The sequence below is a fragment of the Epinephelus lanceolatus genome, chromosome 12, assembly GCF_041903045.1.
Source record: "Epinephelus lanceolatus isolate andai-2023 chromosome 12, ASM4190304v1, whole genome shotgun sequence".
In the NCBI taxonomy this organism is placed as follows: Eukaryota; Metazoa; Chordata; class Actinopteri; order Perciformes; family Serranidae; genus Epinephelus; species Epinephelus lanceolatus.
This window is the reverse complement of record NC_135745.1, coordinates 12,859,891-12,879,011: the sequence shown is the minus strand read 5'-3', so window position 1 is coordinate 12,879,011 and position 19,121 is coordinate 12,859,891. Positions and strand designations below refer to the sequence as shown.

Below are 19,121 nucleotides of genomic sequence, written 5' to 3'. Positions count from 1 at the left end.
CGGTGTACGTGTGGACAGGAGCCAGATCCTGCTTGTTTGCTTCTGTGGTAATTGTGACTCAGGTTTTAATGTCCTAGGACCTGTGGCTGCAACGTGTACCTCAGTAAAGTAAATAACAAGCTAAGGAAAGCTGTGATTTACGACGCCAGTTCATGAAAGATTTTTTTTCTCTCAAGTGATAGGATATGTCACTAGTCTGAAGTGTTGTTTGAGTCATAATTCTAACATGTACTGCACAATTAGCATATACTATATAAATGGTTTTGTTTATGTGAAAGCACAGGGTTAAGTCTGTTCCATTAGGGTCTAAGGAAATCCTGCTCACAGGTTTTGTTGTTTCGGGTCAGTGTGCCTGTGTTTACACAGAAAATATTGCAGTCACTGACTCATTACAGCAGTGACATAGACCAAAAGTCATTATCATGTGACCCTATACTTAAGTCTCGTCTTAATTTGTCAAATAAAGTCCACCTTCTGATTGTTAATTCAAGGCTGCGAGCTGTCGGTCAGCGAAGCCCCAAACTCTGACAGGCTGGATGGTGTGCGTGTCCAACTACAAGCACACACACACACACTCTACCCAGCCACACTTACATCAGTAATGGCATTCAGCGCAGTGTCTGAGCCAATGCTGAGGTCTGAACCAGGTATATTGTTGGAGACGGTGGCAGGGACCATAACCATGGGCACACAGAACTCGTTATGTTTGTCCCGCGCGGCAGAAAGTTCCAGTAATCCCACGTAGGCCTGCAGCAGTGACAGCCAGCATCTTATAGGTTGTTGTTAAAGATGTACAGACAGAGGGAATGAGGGTGTGGGCGGAGAGTGAAGAGGCCTAACGCCAAGGTGTTTACAAATACAGTAGCCAAGAGGAGATGTGTTGAGTTTGAAACTAATTCGTGGTGGCAGGAGCCTGAAACTCTTGGCTTGTTGACATTAGACAATATGCAAGACATGCACTATTGTTTATCAGTCTGCCAAGCTTAAGAAAAGTGGGCTTTGAGGTAGGCGGGGCATGTTGGTGGGAGATGGATCGCAAGAGTAATGCAGTAGAAAGATCAGAGACAACAGTGGTGGGTGGGACAGACAAATGGTCTAGGAGGACTGTACTGGTGGGAGAAGCCAAGAGGAGAGAGCCAGGCCAATTATGACGGACAATGAGACACACACAGGAAGTAGACGCTGTAGCTCCACACACAGAAAGACAGGGAGGGAGACAGTGTTCGTCTTCTGGCCAAGCTGCCCAAGTCAAAAACCCATTGTGTTTTGGAAAATTTACATGTTTTATTCTTATTTAATTAAATAGTTTACTGATTTTTTTACTTAGATTTGAAATGTTGTTCCAATCTGTCCGAGGAGCTCCATTTTCAGGCCCAAAACGTAACTTGCACACTTGATATTAGGGTTCAAACCTGGGAGGTTAACATCTAGGTCGCTCTATAGCTGCATCTTAAACCCATCTTTTGGTTAAAATCATTATTATGATTCAGATTGATCATTACAAGGTTCTGGCTTAGCAGTTTGGCCATGACATAATTAACATACATGAACAGACAAGGAGAGAACCTTTAACATTTAAATGTGTCCTAATTGTATTCTGAAAATATGGTTATACAGAAGTCAAGACATGTTTTGCAAATGTAAAATGTCCTACAGGACAAAAAGTCAGTGGAAGTGAAATGGATTCAGTGATGTTAAACACAGTATATAATGCACATACAATAAAAAATAATTCAGATTTATCTTTAAGAAACTCAAGAATTCTGCTAAAACAATTACTGGTAGCTTTTGTTTGAATTATACAACAGTCAGAGTAAACATTTAAAAGTGTGAGGAAACACAACTACTTTGGGTTTGTTTTGATGATAAAACGTTCAGAAAGATAAAATATTGCAATATTCAGAAATCAGGTAAAGTTACACACCTCAAATCCGCCGATGACAAGCAGGGCGTTGATGTTATGGATCCTAATCTGCTCAGCGATCTTCTCCAGATGTTTGCCTGGAAGAGTTCTGCACCAGCACACAGAAAGGAAATAATACAATGGTTAAACAATTGTCCACTTAATTCCTTTTCTCTTTGTTCCTTTTCAACCAGCTAAGGTTAGCAACACTGACGACACGTGAAATCAAGAATCGTAGAAGGTTTTTTTAGTTGACCTACTGTAAATTGATATATTCTGAGATTTGTAAAGAATACAGCTTCATTCAGATACTATTTATATATACAAAACTCATCAAACTTTAGAGCCAAGGCTTTGTAACTGATTAGTTCTTGATAGAGCATAGAGAACAGGATTTTTTTTATATCTCCCATCTGAGGATCCACTATTCCATTGGTTTCCTCAGATAGAAATTATAGAAGGAAAAAAGCTTATGTAAGGTCAAGAAACAAAAAACGTATACAGTATTTAAGTCACTAACAATACAATACGATACGATACAATTCAATACAATACAATACAATCCGATGTGATACAATACGCTGCGATACAATACAGTACAGTAAAATCATTACTTACCGTTTGGTCCCCAGCAGTGATCCTCCCTGGCCGGTCCAACCACCAACATCTCCCCATTTGATCTCCTTGATCTGATTTTAAAACACAGAAAGGTGATAATTATTCACATTACCTTTCATTTTTGATAAAACTACATCAATCACCTTGCAAGTTCTAAACTTCCATATTTAGTTTTTGTTGATGTACAGGTGAAGATTCAGAGACCCACAGACCTCACCGTCATAACTTTCATTAGAGCTACTTTCTACAGAAGACAACTGCTATGTGGATTATCCAGAGTAACCAGGACACTGATTCCAGAAAAAATATGCTGCTGCTAAATTTCTCTAATTTAATTTTTCCATGCCTTAAGCACCACAGAGAAAATGTCATTTAAATCCATTATTTGGGGTGGAGGCCGAAATCTTAGGAGCCATATCTCAAAACCTGGGAATATAAAGCCAACACTATCTGCAAGGTTAGATCCACTGTGGGTAAGAAAATAGAATATTTGCAATCAAAGCAGTAAAACATGGAAAACTACCTTCATCAGGGACGTGCTGCACATGTTGGGATACCCTAAAAACTTCACCCGGTGGCAGCGCCTTATGTCCTGCATCACACAGAGCGTTGTGTGCTTGATGCACATTTTTATTTTTTGCTTCTTGTGCTGCTGGCACGGCTGCAACAGTGACTAGACCTCCCCGGGTTTATTGAAAAAACTCTTACGTGACAACTGATACATTCTCAAATTGATCATCATAACCTTATACTGAAAAAAATACTGACATTTGGATGGACTAAATTAAGTCCAGTAACAACATAAAAAAATACTTGGACAGAGGGGATCTGCATCAACAGACACCTAATCCAAACAGGCTTACAAGGCAGACCGTCAACTTCCATGTACACAGCTGTGAGAGCAAATATACAAATGACAAAAAACATGAATAGGATAATCTGTATGTCTTCATATTTGACATGCATTTGACTTTCCAACTTAGTCCAACTTCTTATTCTCATCCAACCAAAGCAATCAAAGCAAAAATCAAAGGTTTTTGTTCTGTATCCTTACAAAGATGCACTCAAGTTATAAAGTATAAATGTGCAGTCATGGGCTGAGACGGTCACAGAGCCCACCAAAGTGTGCACTCCTCCATCCTGCAAAACCAAGCCCACCTGAGGGAAGTTTTGACATGTCAGCCTCCGGTCCTCTTTATATTTCCTTCTTCTCACTGAACTGTTACTGTCCCAGCACAGCCACACTTAACCAGCAGCTCCACATTATAAACTGTGTCCTACTTAGTTGGGGTTTTAGCCAGGGATCACAGCTTCACTTTTCAAGTCTAATCCTTCTACTGTACGTGACAACTCGCCCCACTTCATCGCTTTCAACAAGTCACTGCTGCTCTCTGCACAGCTGAGAGAGTGTATGTGTGTGTGTGTGTGTGTGTGTGTGTGTGTGTAAAGCACACACGCAATCAGAGGAGTATGACCAAGGCAGAGACTATATGAGTGTTATATACATGGTATAGCTGCTGTGGGAGTGGAGTAATTGGCTTACAGTAAGTAGCACTGTTTATCTGGACACACTTAGTCTTATCACTATAACCAGCGCAGTGGAGAGTGAGAACAGAGGCTGCACCCACACTTCCTGCTTCCTGCTATTGGTCAGTTAGTGACTATGACCTCTGAGGAATGTTGCCTGCCCCTGTTGTTTACTCTTAATAATGAGGGCCAGCAGCTTTAAGCAAGTTAAAAGTCACATCCCAGGCTGACTGTAGTTTGCTGCTGGGTCACTGAAGAATGCAGCGGCCAATGTCTCTGTGTCCAGACATCAGATGTAATAAAAGTCATAGAGTGAAGAAATAACAGCCACAGAGAAAAGCAGACTGGCCTGACCAATCATGATTTAAGATATACTGGCTTGTCAGTGGTGTCAAGTTGAGGTGAATAAAGCTCTGTACATACTTGAGTAACGTAGTAACCTCGAGCTACAGTGTGCACAGCGTGACTGTATTATTTATTTAGGCTGGACAAACTTATCTTGCACTTGAGTTCTCACAATACTGAGACCATCGTTGAGCAAGATCAACTTCAGATTTCTTCAGGATTCTTTATTACACTGTGTGTTAGTTCATTTAAATGTTTCAAACAGTTTGCTGACAGAATAAAATCCCAGACATTGTTACATCTTCGATAACATTTTATGCAATATTGTTCTGATACACTGGTGAATACTGCAGGGGTCGCCTGAGTCAAGGAATTAATCTGTATAAAAGAATGCATGGGTCATGCATTTGACAGCAAACTCTATTTTTAGCTTTAAGAGTAAGAGGTGCACACATTTCACACAACATGGATAAGAATTTTTGATGACTGCTGTACTGTAAAATAACAAAAATCAATATATTGTTTAAAAATATACTGAGAAAGCTTTTAACTGGAAGAAAATGCCACTGATTTTTAAAATATGTAGTGTTGAAACAATTAGCTGATGGCAAGAAAATTAATCAACGGATGATAATTGTTTTGGTAACACTTTACTTGAAGGTATCTACATAAAGGGTGACATGACACTGTCATAACTATCACATGACACTGTCATGAACTTGTCATAAACATTATGCACATGTCCTAAACGTTTATGACTGCTGTCATTAAGTGTCATTCAGTTTTTGTAATGCAAGTTGACATTGTTTGGGTTGTCTTGATTATGACAACTTGACATTAATCAAAGTTGTCTTTGTCATGACAAGCTGACATTAAATTTTTTTTGGTATGTCCTGGGATGTGCTTAAAATGACAACTTGACATTAACATAAAGACATCTTCTGGTAATGTCATCCTGGTTAATGTCAGGTTGTCATAATAAGGACAACCCAAACAATGTCAACTTGTCATTACAAAAAACGAATGACACTTAATGACAGCAGTCATAAACGTTTATGACATGTACATAGTGTTCATGACAGGTTCATGACCGTGTCATGTCATAGTTATGACAGTGTCATGTCACCCTTATGTAGATACCTTCAAGTAAAGTGTTACCATTGTTTTTTTTGTTAACTAAACATGCAAAACTTTCTCTTGCTGCAGCTTTTAAAATGGAAGGACTTGCTGTTTTTTTCTGGTTTGTATATCAGTGTAAATTGGATGTCTTTGACTTTTGGATTGTTGGTCAGAAAAAGCATGTCATTTGAAGATGCCATGTTTGGGCTCCGAGAAAATGAGGGACTTTTTTTTTTTTTTTTTGCCATTTTCTGACACTTTGTAGATGACACGTCTAATCAGTGAATTGAAAAAATAGATTATGGGATGCAACCCGAGACAAATGTACTGTTAATAAATATATATTGTACACAGTTGTAGAGTTGCAACGATTTGCGATGACTCAATTAGTCGATCGACAGCAAATTTATTGACGACTATTTTAATCATTAAGCAGTTATTTTTTTATTTTTTATGCCAAAAAAACCCATTTGCTGGCGTCATGCCTCTTAAATAAGAGAACTTAATGCTTTTTGTCATAAATGATAGTAAACTGAACAGCTTTGGGCATTTTGAACTGTCTATCAGACAAAAACAAACCATTTGTTGGGCTCTGGGAAATTATGGGAATTATTTTTTACTATTTTCTAAAATTTTATTCCCAAAACAATTAATTAATCTAGAAAATAACCGACTGATTAATCGACAATGAAAATAATCATCAGCAACCCTACATACTTTAATGTATCATTTTCACTCTTACTTTACCATTATTTAACTGCCCAATATTCTTTCCCTATCCCTGTTTGTTCTTAGCAACACCACTCTTGAATATATATTTCACATATGATGCATGTATTGTACATATTTCTTATTGTTGTTTCTATTTATGTATATATTGTGTTGTACAGTGCATACACTATATTTTTTTATATTTCTAAAATGTTACATACTAGTTTTATACATAGTAATGTGGCATAATGCACATATTTTTATATTTTTTTACACATTTTACATATTTAGCATTTCATTTTATAGTTTTTCTATTCTTAAAAATGTCTTATTTTCTTACCCTTTATTTGTACTTTCACATCATAGTGACTGTAAGGTTTTACAATTTCTCCTTGGAGCTCAATAAAATCTTTAATTCTGATTCTGATTCTTACCTGTCCCTTGTAAAATCCCTCGAAGCCGTCGTTGACCGCAAACATTTTGTGGCCTTCAGTGATTCCCACCCTGACAGCAGAACGCACGGCGGCGTTCATACCTGCTGCCGGCGCGCCGACATTCAGCACCGCAACATTGAAGGAGCTCTATTGACGACAGAAAGCAGCAGTCACACACACTACGCTCAGAAATGACACACAGTGGAGAGAGCAAAACCTGGCATACTTGCACAAAGTATTGCCGTATCTTGTAACAACCCCAAGCTTTGTCACATTTTAATCATCTTCACACCTCAGACATGAGTGTGTACAATCACAGCATCATGCTCAGGCTGAAGAAGATGGTATATCAGCAACTTTAAGAGGCAATGAAGACGAGCAGTGATTTTTATAGCAGACGGGAAGTTGGTAAATTATTGTTCTCCATGCCTGACAGGGCAGTTGTCTGCCTCCGTCTGACAACATCATCCATGTGTCATTAACTGCTGAAGAGCCAGGCAAGACAGCAGCAGGGACAATTGACCTTGCATGCAAGAAGCCACATGCTGCTAAAAGACGCAATGAAGCAGCAGCTGCTTTCTCATGACAACCACTGAATATATCAACAGTCAAATGCAAACATTCACTAAAGGATATGCAACGTTTTCTTGCTATTTAAACTCAAGTCGTCTGTGTCACTAGGAGCTGGGTGAAAATAATTTAGGGCACAATCGAAGCAACATTTAACCGCTGATATCAAAGTGCACGTGGCCCATATTTCAGGTGAAGCTTATCAAGTTGTGTGTGCATGACCCACACATGGATGGAAGCCTCATACACTCAGCCACAAAGGCTTTATTGGTATTTGGTGTGTCTGCTGCGAGTGAATGATGGTTCTTGACAGTTTTTATCCCGCAATTGTCTGACAGGATAATTGAGTGCATGAAGACAAACGATGTGGAGAAGCTCAAAATGGACAGACATCCAACTCTCTGCAGATGAACTTCACAAATGGAGTGCAGTCTTGGACAGTTTCTTGGTCTGGTATACCAGTTGTTATATCAAACACTTCCTGTCTTTATCATAACTTTGCTGAGACTGTAGACTATTTTTAGGCAAAGCCCAGATGACTGCATGTGACAACAGCTGTAAACACTAATGTACTGAGAGGTCCAGCATGTTTTCTTTAATTTAAAGAAAGCATTTGCCTTGGCACCAACATTAATCTTCAAAATATATCCAGGGTAAGCATTGTATCTCTATCTAAAGTCTTTTAAACATGTTTCAGGAGGAATTTACCATATTCTCAGCATGACTACATTTTTCCAAAGGTTTTCAATTATTTTTTTACAGTAATATCAACATTGTAAATCCAGTGTCATATGTGTGAACCATGATTGTTTGACTCCCCAGTATAGTGGCTCTCACATTTATTTTCCACGTCATATTCAAAGTTAACCTAACCAGAGCTGTAATTTCTAGCCAGCGACCATGTTTTGGCTGCACTGCAGCATGCAAGGCCGGCACTATAAAGTCTGTCCGTGAATGAGTCAGTCAGTCAGTCATGGCCATTGGTTGGAGTGAGTGATGACATGAGTGTTTATGTTTCGCCATTGGCAAAATGAACAGGCGCTGACAGCCCTGTATCTGTATCCCTCATTGTCTGTAACCAGTGTAGCATGATAGCATGGTGAAAATAGCTAGCTAGCTAGCTGCTACATGAGCAAATTTTTTAAACTTAATGCTTCATCCACACATTCACAGCTTAAGAAAGCACATTTCTTTTGTCAGATGAAAGACAGCTTTGTTCGGCCATTTTAACGTTAACATAAAAGCATAGTGGAATTAGCAAGAAAGCTAACAAACTAGCTAGCCATCATCGAAATGGCAGTTTAAGACTGAGGAAAGACAGGGTCGCCTCATCAATATGCTTGAGGAACAGCCATGTCTTAATCATACAAGAGCCTTAAATCAAATTTATGAGTAAATAAAATATTTTGGTGTTACAATTTGAAATGGGTGCCACCACCTCAGTAACAACCTGTCACTAAAGGTTGAATAATTAATCAGTTTGACCGATTAATCAGCTCCCATAGGACATTTTACAAATCTTTGTCATCAGCTGAACTTGGCTGTGATAGTGGCCGATGACTGTGCAGCTTCCATCAGCCACATGGGGACGTACATCACTGACTAGAGCTGAAGAAAAGAGGGTTGTGTCAAATTATCAGTGGGTAGCTACAGCTCCAGAGAAAGCAGGTCCCTGCTGCTGTGTTATTGTGTCTAATGATTGTTCTTCATTTTCACATGTATTTACATGAATTTTTGGGCTGGACCACAACAGTGGGGCAAAGTCTGTGATTAAGTGAATGCCACTTCCTGTTTCAAATTAAAAGCCCTCTAACATTTCATGGTCCAGCCATATACTGGATTTTGACCTAGTCTTGATAACAGAAAGAGCGTGGAGCCTGTCCAGTTTGAGTTATGAACAAGCAAAGACACTATTCTCCACAGACTTGACATTAAACTGTAAGGAGGGCTACTTCGGGTTCATTTGAAGCAGATCACAGTTGACGCTGTGATTGTCCTTGACAGTGACTGCATTGAAGAACTAATGCAACTCTTTGCATGTCTGCACTTCTTCTTCTAAGCAGAGCCATGAAGAAATAAGCAATGACAGACAGAGCGACAGATGATGAGCACTGGCACTGTCATTTTGTGGCACTGTATAAACATATGTGATTTTGTCTCTGTAAAATAAAAACGCATAGAAAATACTAAAATCTACTCATAGTTCTAATAGCGTTTTATCTCAGCATGGGGGAACTGGGAGCTAGGGTGAGTAATAAAGAGGATGAATGAAAAGGTCTCAACTAGTTGCTGTGAGGCTCATCTGCTCTATGAACTACGCCTGCAGAAGCTGACCTAGGGCCTGCTCAGCTGCGGCCTTATTACTCATTACATACATCAGACTGCTCTTCATCCCCCGCCTCCTCCTCTCCCTCAGGACAGAGACAGTCACAGAAAAACAGGTAATTAGTGTCACAAAAAGATTGCAGCATTCACAAGGCACCTGACCAGGAAGTACCTTATGCTAGCGTACAAATCACAGAGACGCTGGTGGGAAAGATACATTAGAAGAATTAAAATTGTGATAATCTCATTGATATAATATAATCATTGTTTTTTATTTTTTATTTGCTCGTGAGGTTACTTACATTTGGAAGTTCAGAATCTGCTTTCCGGTAGGAGAGGAGTCTGTAGGTGGTCAGATTGTTTTCAAAGCTCCTGCAGATGACAGACATTAAAAACAAAGTGTAGTAAATCCACAATGTGTGTCAGCTCTGTCAATGCTGTGGAAAAAACCTTTTGAGTCAAGTGAAAATCAATGCAATGAATGTTAAAACAGGGCACAGTGCTGAACAGACAAGAGTGAGTGCTATCTGGAATCTGTCCAAGATCGTACTAGAACAAGAAGAAAAAGTAAGTGACTTCTTTGCAACTTTAAACTTGTTTGTAAGGAAATTAACCCTATATTTGATCATATCAAAGTAGCCAAAGTTAAAAAAAATACCTGCCACGCAGTCTCACAGCCTCGTCAAATTTCTTCTCATCCATGGCCTTCTGCACCTCTTGGGTCTGATGACAAGATATAAAAGAGCCTCATCATCATACAGGTCAAAATATGCCAGTCTTTTCACTTGTAACAGGCCTATAAGTCTGTTTAGGTATGAGTGGCATTATTTCTTTGCTCTATCTGAATATGAAACTTGGTGAACATAATCTAGGGACCAATATCTAAAGTTCCCTCTTGGCAAAAGTTGGAAAACTTACTAAAACTGAGCTTCTATAAGGCAATGAATATTGCGGAGGGCGTGGCTCATCACATAAAGGTGTATAACATCTCAAGGGTTTCACCGATCACCACGCAACTTTGTAGGCATATGACCACACATAATCTGAGGGGACCCCTCCATTATTGACCCCATCAAACAAAATTTGGGCGCTAGAGAGCTAATTTCTTATCTAGGCCTAACCGCCATATCGATTTTTACTGAACTTGGTAGATATGTAGAACAGGATGCCTCAAGGTGACTGGAGAAATGTAACTCTAATTGGCAACTGGGTGGCGCTATAACAGCAGAAAAATGCTTAAAAATGGCTCAAATGCGACCGATCACTGTGGCTCCCCCTGTGACCCAATGTTTTTACCTCAACTACTAATGTACAGTTTTAGCCCACTAAGTATGCCACTATTGGCAATGGTACTACTGTACTTTCAATAAAGCAATCGTACTATCAAATTCACAAAAACTCTGTCTGAATACATTGCTCTTCTTAATGGGTTCAGTTGACTATTTAATCTGCAATTTCCTATGACCTGTATCCCAAACACACAACATGTGAAACTGTATATGGGCAACTGTGCACTCAATGGGTATGGACAAGTCATTAATCTCATTTTCTGTTCTATGCAGAGCACACTTGATGCCCTGTGGAGTCGACCTCTGTCTCTTCATCATGCACACTTACCATCTGAACACACTCCATAAGTGGTAGTCGGACAGCCTGGTTGCCAACCAGAGACACAACGCAGGCCGGGGTGGTGGCTGAGGCCTCCAGTAACGCCAGCACTGCCTCCACGCCCATACGACTGGCCTGTGAAGGTAATTTAAGGTTAATATCAATCTGCAAGGTGTCTGCAATATAAGTAAATAATCAAGTTAGGGTTTTTTCACCATAGAGAAGTATTGAATAAACCATGACTTACCAGAATCCTGTCAAAGGCAGAGGGTGTCCCACCTCTCTGCACGTGGCCCAGGATGGTCACCCTGGTGTCAAAACCCAGGCAGCGTACCACCAGCTTGATGTGGAGGGAGAGCGAAGTGGGATGACAGCATACAGTGAGGTTTATGGGGTCAATGTATACAACATGTCTACAATAATGTCCTGTTAAATCTACTGTAAATTATTGTCTTATCATATTTTAGTGCGATTAAGCTAAAAACAGCTGTACATGAAAGGGTCCAAAGATTACAGAGACACATCATGAAAACATATTCCGACAAACAGTTGCTCTTACTTAAGTTTAAACACATAAAATCACAACACAGTCAACTAACATAGCATTTTATATCACTGATTCTTTGTGAAATTACATAGCATCTTGTAAAGGATGCTATGTAATTTAAAGAAACGCAGAAATAAAAGTGACAAGCAAAAGGAAAAAAACACAGAGAGAGAAACCATGCAAAACATCTCCTGTCACGTTACCATCTTAGGAAGTGCCAAATAATGTGCATGCAGAAGAAGTGAACTTGCAGAAATGAAAAATAAAGGTGCAAACACAGTGATGTGGGGTGGAAGTGGAATAAAATATATATAAATGCCTTAGGGATATATGGAATCAAGAAATAATAAGTGAGAGGGTCCTTAAGAAGGGGGAAAAAAGCATGTGATACTGAAGGAGAGTTTGTGGGTCCATGACTTGACCAGGCTTGTCCACTGTACTTACATCCTTGATATAATCAGGAGTTATTGCCTTGTTGTGGCAATCTATGGCACCCTCAGCTACAATAATAATGTTCAGCCTTTTCTTATCGGCGCGGTTCTAAAGGGATATAAAGAAGCAAAGCATTCAAAAACATGACAGAGAACATTTTGCATTGCCAGAAGCTGGATCCTGTAATGGAGGATAGTCAAGTGTTGATAAACCTTCATGTCCGTAAAGAACACCAAGGCGTTTTGACATTTGGTTGGTTGTCTTTCTTCAGTAGGCACTTGTCACATTGTGGAGGAAGTTTCCCATCTAACGTTACAGCTTGCTGGGGCAGTTTGTTCTTAATGAGGCGTGCTAGCACTGCTGGGAAACTGAAGGGCAAATGGAAAATGTACTTCAGACATGACACAATGATTATCCTCCTGCAGAGAAGGCCTGACAGCACATCATTAAAACTAATTCTGGTACCTACTTCTGGCAAGATATTAGACAGAAGGGTAAGCTTGAAGATACCATGTGGGGTTTTATTTTAAACAAACAATTGAGTTCACATGTAGTGTTTCTCACCAAAATCCCTGGAGCCTAACAAATGAGCTGAATAACTTTTCTTCTTCTTAAAACATTATGAGTATTTTGAAACCTCTGCTGATTACCCCAATACATTCGCAATGACTTCCCCAGCAAGCAACCTTCTTTTTTGACTAAGATCCACTTTGCTGCCACCAGTTTTCAGTCAGTGAAACTGCAAACAAAGGGACCTCTGACAGACAGGCCAGTGTTTGAGGTAAATCACAGTTTCATTTTCAGTACAAGCATGACAGTCAAAGATGGAGATAATTCAAAGTAAACATCTCGAAAGTAAAAACTGGTGCAAAAGATTTTTTTATTTTTATTTTTTTTGCAAAAAATCTAAATAATAAATGAATAATACATAAAACCTTCCCTCAGAATGTGGCAAGTGTCTGGATTAAAGGAAAAAAGTTAAAACACTGACAAAATTGCTGTACTGTAAATGTCATTGACTTCTGTTTTTCAGACATATTGCTATCCACCAGTTGGTCCAGCTTCTGGTTTCTCCTCTGCGCCAGTCTGAAACTGAGCGCTACTCACATCCTTCACAAAATCTGAAGTAATGTGTTGTCCTTGTCTGTCAATGGCTCCTTCAGCAACTATGATAATGTTCAACCTGGAACCTCGTGATCGGCTCTGGGTGATATGACAAACACACTCACCACATCAAATCTGCTGTAAATTCATCAGGAAGTGTCAGATTATGCAAAATGTATACTGGTAATAGATGACTATATACTTTACAAAGTTAAATGTTCTGTATACTGTTCTTCAAATCATCTGATGATCTAATATCAATGTCAAACTGTGTTGAAAAGTCAGTGAGTGCGTGTGTGTGTGTGTGTGTGTGTGTGTGTGTGTGTGTGTGTGTGTGTGTGTGTGTGTGTGTGTGTGTGTGTGTGTGTGTGTGTGTCTGCCTGCATATATCAACCATCTATAGGCTCTGTGGCGCAATGGATAGAGCATTGGACTTTTAGTCAAGCACATGAGATGTGATTCAAAGGTTGTGGGTTCGAGTCCCACCAGAGTTGCTGTATTATGAATAGTAGCTTTGAGACAACAATCTCTGTGTTCCTGTTCATTAATCTCAATCTTAAACAGGTTCTTGAATGTGTGCTGCTTACATTCCAGCACCTGGTCGCTACCTTTCTATAAAGCCCCAACCTCAGCTGCATGCTGTGCGCAGGACCGTCAGGCAAATACAAGCAGAGGGCAGAGTCTCTGCAGATAAAAACACAGCCACATGCTTCCAGTAATATTGATGAATAATTGATGGATGAGAGGGATTATATTTGTATGAGTCTATATATTGTTTTTTAGAAAGATCCTACATAGTATATCTTCAAAGTGTTTATGGTAAAAGTTAAGTTAGGGTTTTACAGGGAAAATATTTGTGTGACTCCTCTTTTAGATGAATCTATTACAAACATGGTGTTTTCTGATATCAATTTCCCACTTGCCACCAATCAAATGGTGCTTTTAGATGGTGGACAAAAGCGTGGCTTCACTACACAGACAAATACGACAACAGCGTTGCTTGTAATGTCTATAAAGTGATAATTTTAAGAAGGGCTGGAAACACCAGCAATACGCTGAAACATCTTTCTACGCAACATGGGCTTGAATTCCAGGAATGACGTGTCTTTGACATGAGTTTGCCAGTTTATATGATATCTGCAAGTTCAAGGGGTCCTTTTTACAGGCTCTGTGGCGCAATGGATAGCGCATTGGACTTCTAGTCAAACATCAGAGATGTGATTCAAAGGTTGTGGGTTCGAGTCCCACCAGAGTCGTTTCTTTACAGTGTTAAAGACATGACTGTTTATGAATCTTCATCACAAACAAGTCGCTGGTGCATACTTCCATTTCCTTGTTACGGATGGGACTCAAGTACTAGTAAGTGGTATTCCTGGGTTTGGTGGCAATCTTTTATTATCAAACAAGCTTCTTTAGCTGCTAGCATGCACTTCAATGTCCTTACATAAAATTTGATTGAAGACGCTGTCTAGTAATTATTTTTCACAACATAACAGGCTCTGTGGCGCAATGGATAGTGCGTTGGACTTCTAGTCAAACATCAGAGATGTGATTCAAAGGTTGTGGGTTCGAGTCCCACCAGAGTTGCTTCTTTACAGTGTTTGTCACATTAAAGACATGACTGTGCATGAATCTTCATCACAAACAAGTTGATGGTGCATGATTCCATTTCCTAATTAGGGATGGGAATCAAGTAACGCTTCCAAAATGTCCGATCCATAGGAGTCGTATTCCTCTGAGCCTATTGATAGCGTTTATGCTTTTCACAATGATGCCAAACTGCCGTCATTGACATTCACGACAGAGAGGAAGAAACAGACAAAAGCGTGGCTACACGTCTGTAAAGTGATCATTTTAAGTAGGGCTGGAAACACTAGAAATATGCTGAAACACCTTTCTACGCAACATGGGCTTGAATTGATCAGGAATCTATGAGCGAACCAATACAGAATTGAACCGATAAGCAGAACCAATAACGGCACTGGTATCAATAAAATCCGATCAATTCCCATTCCTTTGATCGATGCTTTTCAGTGGGATCATTTTTATAGTATTTACAGAAATATAAGTTGAAGAAACAAATGTGTGTGACTCATTGTGGGGTCTGTGTTCACAGTATATAGGGTAAAAAGTTAAGTCAAACAACCCACTGATGTGGTCATCTTTCCCTGAAAGTGGCAAGTTGGCCAGTTCATGTCATATCTGCAAGTTCAAGGACACTTTTTAACAGGCTCTGTGGCGCAATGGATAGCGCATTGGACTTCTAGTCAAGCACTTGAGATGTGATTCAAAGGTTGTGGGTTCGAGTCCCACCAGAGTCACTACATTATAAATAGAGACTTTGAGACAACTGTATCATAAACAGGCTCCCTTAGCTGCTAGCGACCACTCTGCTTTCTTAGTGAAAACTGAGTGTAGACCAGCATCTACTCCGACATTTGCAGTTTTTTTCTGCGCTGTCTGAGATTTTTGCAGCTACCTCTTGAATGCGTGCTGCTTACATTCCAGCACCTGGTCGCTACCTTTTTATAAAACCCCCGACCTCAGCTGCGTGCTGTGCGCAGGAACGTCAGGCAAATACAAGCAGAGGGCAGAGTCTTTGCAGATAAAAACACCGCCACACACTTCTGGTAATACGGATGAGAGGGATTATATTTGTATTAGTCTATACATTGTTTTAGAGAGAGATCCTGCATAGTGTATCTTTAAAGTGTTTACAATAAAAGTTAAGTTAGGGTTTTAGAGAAAAAATATTTGCGTGACTCCTCCTGTGCATGAATCTTTATTACAAACATGGAGCTTTGGCATTTCAATTTCACAGCTGCGACCAATTAAATGGTGCCTTTAAGTGGTGGTGTTTATAAGTGAAGTTGAGACAAAACCCAACTGATGTGGTATGCACAACTTGGTAAGAGAGGGTATTTTGTAAAAGCACCTCAGGTCGCTGTTGACTCTGAGGCACAATAGATAGTGCATTGGACTTTGAGTCAAGCATCAGAGGTATACTTCAAAGGTTGTGGGTTTGAGTCCCACTTGAGTTGTTGTTTTACACTTGGATGTACATGGTGTTTTACAGTGTAAGTCATGTTAAAATCATGTCTGTGCATTAATCACAAACAAGCTTCTTTAGCGGCTGGCTCTGACTTCAGTTTAATTTTGGTGGGATCATTTTTACAGTATGTTTAAAAAAAAGTTGAGTTGAGTTTAAGACACAAACACGTGACTCCTCCTGATCCTCTTATAGATAAATCTTCATTACATACAAGCTCTATTAGCTGCTAGCATGCACTTCAAATTCCCTACATGAAATTTGATTGAAGACACTGTCTAGTAAGCTCTATGTGTGATTATTTTTGCCCGTATAACAGGCTCTGTGGCGCAATGGATAGCGTGTTGGACTTCTAGTCAATCATCAGAGATGTGATTCAAAGGTTGTGGGTTCAAGTCCCACCAGAGTCACTTCTTTACAGTGTTAAAGACATGACTATTAATGAATCTTCATCACAAACAAGTCACTGGTGCATACTTCCATTTCCTTGTTAAGGATGGGAATCAAGTACTGCTTCCAGAATGACTGATCCATGGGAGTTGTATTCCTCTGAGCCTATGAAATCCCTGACGTCATTGAGGAAGAAACAGACAAAAGCGTGGCCTCACTACTGTAATGTCTGTAAAGTGATCATTTTAAGTAAGGCTGGAAACACCAGCAATATGCTGAAACACCTTTCTACGCAACATGGGCTTGAATTCCAGGAAAGACATGTCTTTGACACGAGTGCCACAGCTTCCCAACTGAGCAGCGTGTCAGTTACAGAGGGTAAGTGTCCTCTGTTGTGATAATATTAGCACCACGCAGGCAGGCTTAGCAGATATTTCTTTGACTAAGAAAACCTAAATGAAAATGAAAGCTGTACAGATACTCTCTGGGGTCTGTGTTTACAGTATATAAGGTAAAAAGTTAAGTCAAACAACCCACAGATGTGGTCATCTTTTCCTGAAAGTGACACATAAGCCATACCATATGTTCAAGGACACCTTTTAACAGGCTCTGTGGCGCAATGGATAGCGCATTGGACTTCTAGTCAAGCACTTGAGATGTGATTCAAAGGTTGTGGGTTCGAGTCCCACCAGAGTCGCTAGCTTTATACAGCTGTAAATTCATGACTTACTGTCTGCTTATGTTTTTTTTTTGTTTGTTTTTGTGTGTGTGTGTGTGTGTGTGTGTTACCTCAGACAGTTTCTGACACATGCTATCCTCCCAGCCATCTTCAGGAGGCATTTCTGGGATAAATACCCAGTCTGCTCCGCATGCCAGGGCACTGACCAGGGCCAAGTATCTGCGCACACACACACACACACACACACACACACACACACACACACACACACACATTTTGAATCTTTACTTCTCTGTAACAAACACTAGCCATGATATATTTCGTCTACACAGCCTTAACAGACTCACACACATGCATTTTCCACACTTGAAAAAGTGAACACTTGAAATATTTTTACTGAGCCATGATTGTTTGGTTATGGAGACTTAGTGTGTGCAGTAGCATGTTTAACTTTAAGACAATGCACAGTGTTGTGTGTATATATATATATGTTTTTATATGTATGATATTTCTATCTCTCTGTCCATTATCCATTATTATCCATTACACCGGTTTTAAGATCACTGCATTGGCTCCCTGTGTGTTTCAGGATCGATTTTAAGGTTCTTTTATTAGTTTTTAAATGTCTTAACGGTCTTGGGCCATCTTATTTATCTGACCTGCTTTTATCATATCACACCTCACGGATCCTGAGGTAACAGCCTTTTAATTGTTCCAAAAGTCAGAACAAAAACCCATGGGGAGGCTGCATTGAGCCATCATGGCCCTCACTTATGGAACAGCCTGCCGGAGAGCATCAGGACTGCAGAGATTGTTGATGTTTTTAAAAGGAGGCTCAAGACTCACCTTTTTAGTTTGGCTTTTAACTGATTTCTTTTACTCTTTTTTAATTCTTCTATTATATGTTATTTTAATTTCTAATGCTTTTAAATTATTTATTTTTTAAATCTTTATGCATTTTATTATTATTAAGTTTCTAAGTCTTCATTTATTTATTTATTTATTATTAATATCATTCTAATCTTTAAATCTTTTTTTTTTCTAAATCCTTAAATTTTTATGCATTTTATCATTACTTTATCTCATACTTGTTTTATCTTATCATATTGCCTTTTAGTCTTTTAGTTTTTAGCTCCAGTGTTTCCTAATGGGGGGCCTCCACGCTGAGAGGTGTGTCCGGTCTGCCCACAGGGATGTCGTCCTGGAGATTCCTCAGGACTGGGAGGCTCTGCACCATGTGTGGAGTCTACCCTGGTCTGTCTGGGTTGGGGTGGTCTCTGTGGTGGCGCTCCCTATGGCCATAGGCTGTGACACCTCTCAGTGTGGATGAGCTCCCCATAGGTGGTTCTTTCCTCACCTGGTTCCTCAGTGCCCAGCCATGTTACTGACTATATTGACCGTGTGTGTGTGTGTGTGTGTGTGTGTGTGTGTTTATATGTGGGGGTGGGAGGGGCGGGTTTTCAATATGTATGTAGTATTTTTGTTGTATGTTTTTATTCTGTGAAGCACTTTGTGCTGCATTTTTTATGTATGAAAAGTGCTATACAAATAAAGTTTGATTTGATTTGATTTGATGTACTCTGACAGAGGAGGATGAAGAGCCTACCCGCAGTGTCTGCCCATGACCTCCAGCACAAATGTCCTCTGGTGGCTGAAAATAATGAAAAACAAAAGAAATGTCAGAACAGTGAAACCCTGTGGACTCATTTGTTAAAATACATCATTGTCTCCCTAAGTTATGTCTTAAATTAGCTAGTCTT

General features: G+C 39.7%; 1 protein-coding gene and 6 non-coding genes across 11 annotated transcripts in view; 6 read left to right on the top strand and 1 right to left on the bottom strand.

Annotated features, from left to right (window-relative positions):
• The window catches only part of LOC117272085 (ATP-dependent 6-phosphofructokinase, platelet type-like), a 39,728-nt gene that overhangs the window by 8,922 nt on the left and 11,685 nt on the right, over positions 1–19,121 (bottom strand). For 2 of the 5 annotated variants that reach the window (XM_078172976.1, XM_033650829.2), the window contains exons 6-16: positions 18,968–19,012; positions 17,472–17,580; positions 12,152–12,247; positions 11,408–11,500; positions 11,170–11,295; positions 10,211–10,275; positions 9,855–9,924; positions 6,658–6,804; positions 2,522–2,592; positions 1,925–2,012; positions 595–747 (exon numbers count right to left, since the gene is read on the bottom strand). In XM_078172976.1, the coding sequence (XP_078029102.1) occupies positions 595–747; positions 1,925–2,012; positions 2,522–2,592; positions 6,658–6,804; positions 9,855–9,924; positions 10,211–10,275; positions 11,170–11,295; positions 11,408–11,500; positions 12,152–12,247; positions 17,472–17,580; positions 18,968–19,012 (1,063 nt within the window). Of the gene's footprint in view, positions 1–594; positions 748–1,924; positions 2,013–2,521; positions 2,593–6,657; positions 6,805–9,854; positions 9,925–10,210; positions 10,276–11,169; positions 11,296–11,407; positions 11,501–12,151; positions 12,248–13,246; positions 13,343–17,471; positions 17,581–18,967; positions 19,013–19,121 lie in introns of all 5 variants that reach the window. The other 3 variants (XM_033650831.2, XM_033650832.2, XM_033650830.2) reach the window with 3 other exon arrangements.
• trnak-uuu (transfer RNA lysine (anticodon UUU)) lies at positions 13,646–13,737 on the top strand. The gene is given in 2 exon segments: positions 13,646–13,682; positions 13,702–13,737. It is a non-coding gene; the product is annotated as a tRNA-Lys (tRNA).
• Positions 14,408–14,499, top strand: trnar-ucu (transfer RNA arginine (anticodon UCU)). Its single transcript is given in 2 exon segments — positions 14,408–14,444; positions 14,464–14,499. It is a non-coding gene; the product is annotated as a tRNA-Arg (tRNA).
• trnar-ucu (transfer RNA arginine (anticodon UCU)) lies at positions 14,739–14,830 on the top strand. Its single transcript is given in 2 exon segments — positions 14,739–14,775; positions 14,795–14,830. It is a non-coding gene; the product is annotated as a tRNA-Arg (tRNA).
• trnar-ucu (transfer RNA arginine (anticodon UCU)) lies at positions 15,473–15,564 on the top strand. The gene is given in 2 exon segments: positions 15,473–15,509; positions 15,529–15,564. It is a non-coding gene; the product is annotated as a tRNA-Arg (tRNA).
• On the top strand, positions 16,611–16,702 carry trnar-ucu (transfer RNA arginine (anticodon UCU)). Its single transcript is given in 2 exon segments — positions 16,611–16,647; positions 16,667–16,702. It is a non-coding gene; the product is annotated as a tRNA-Arg (tRNA).
• On the top strand, positions 17,288–17,379 carry trnar-ucu (transfer RNA arginine (anticodon UCU)). Its single transcript is given in 2 exon segments — positions 17,288–17,324; positions 17,344–17,379. It is a non-coding gene; the product is annotated as a tRNA-Arg (tRNA).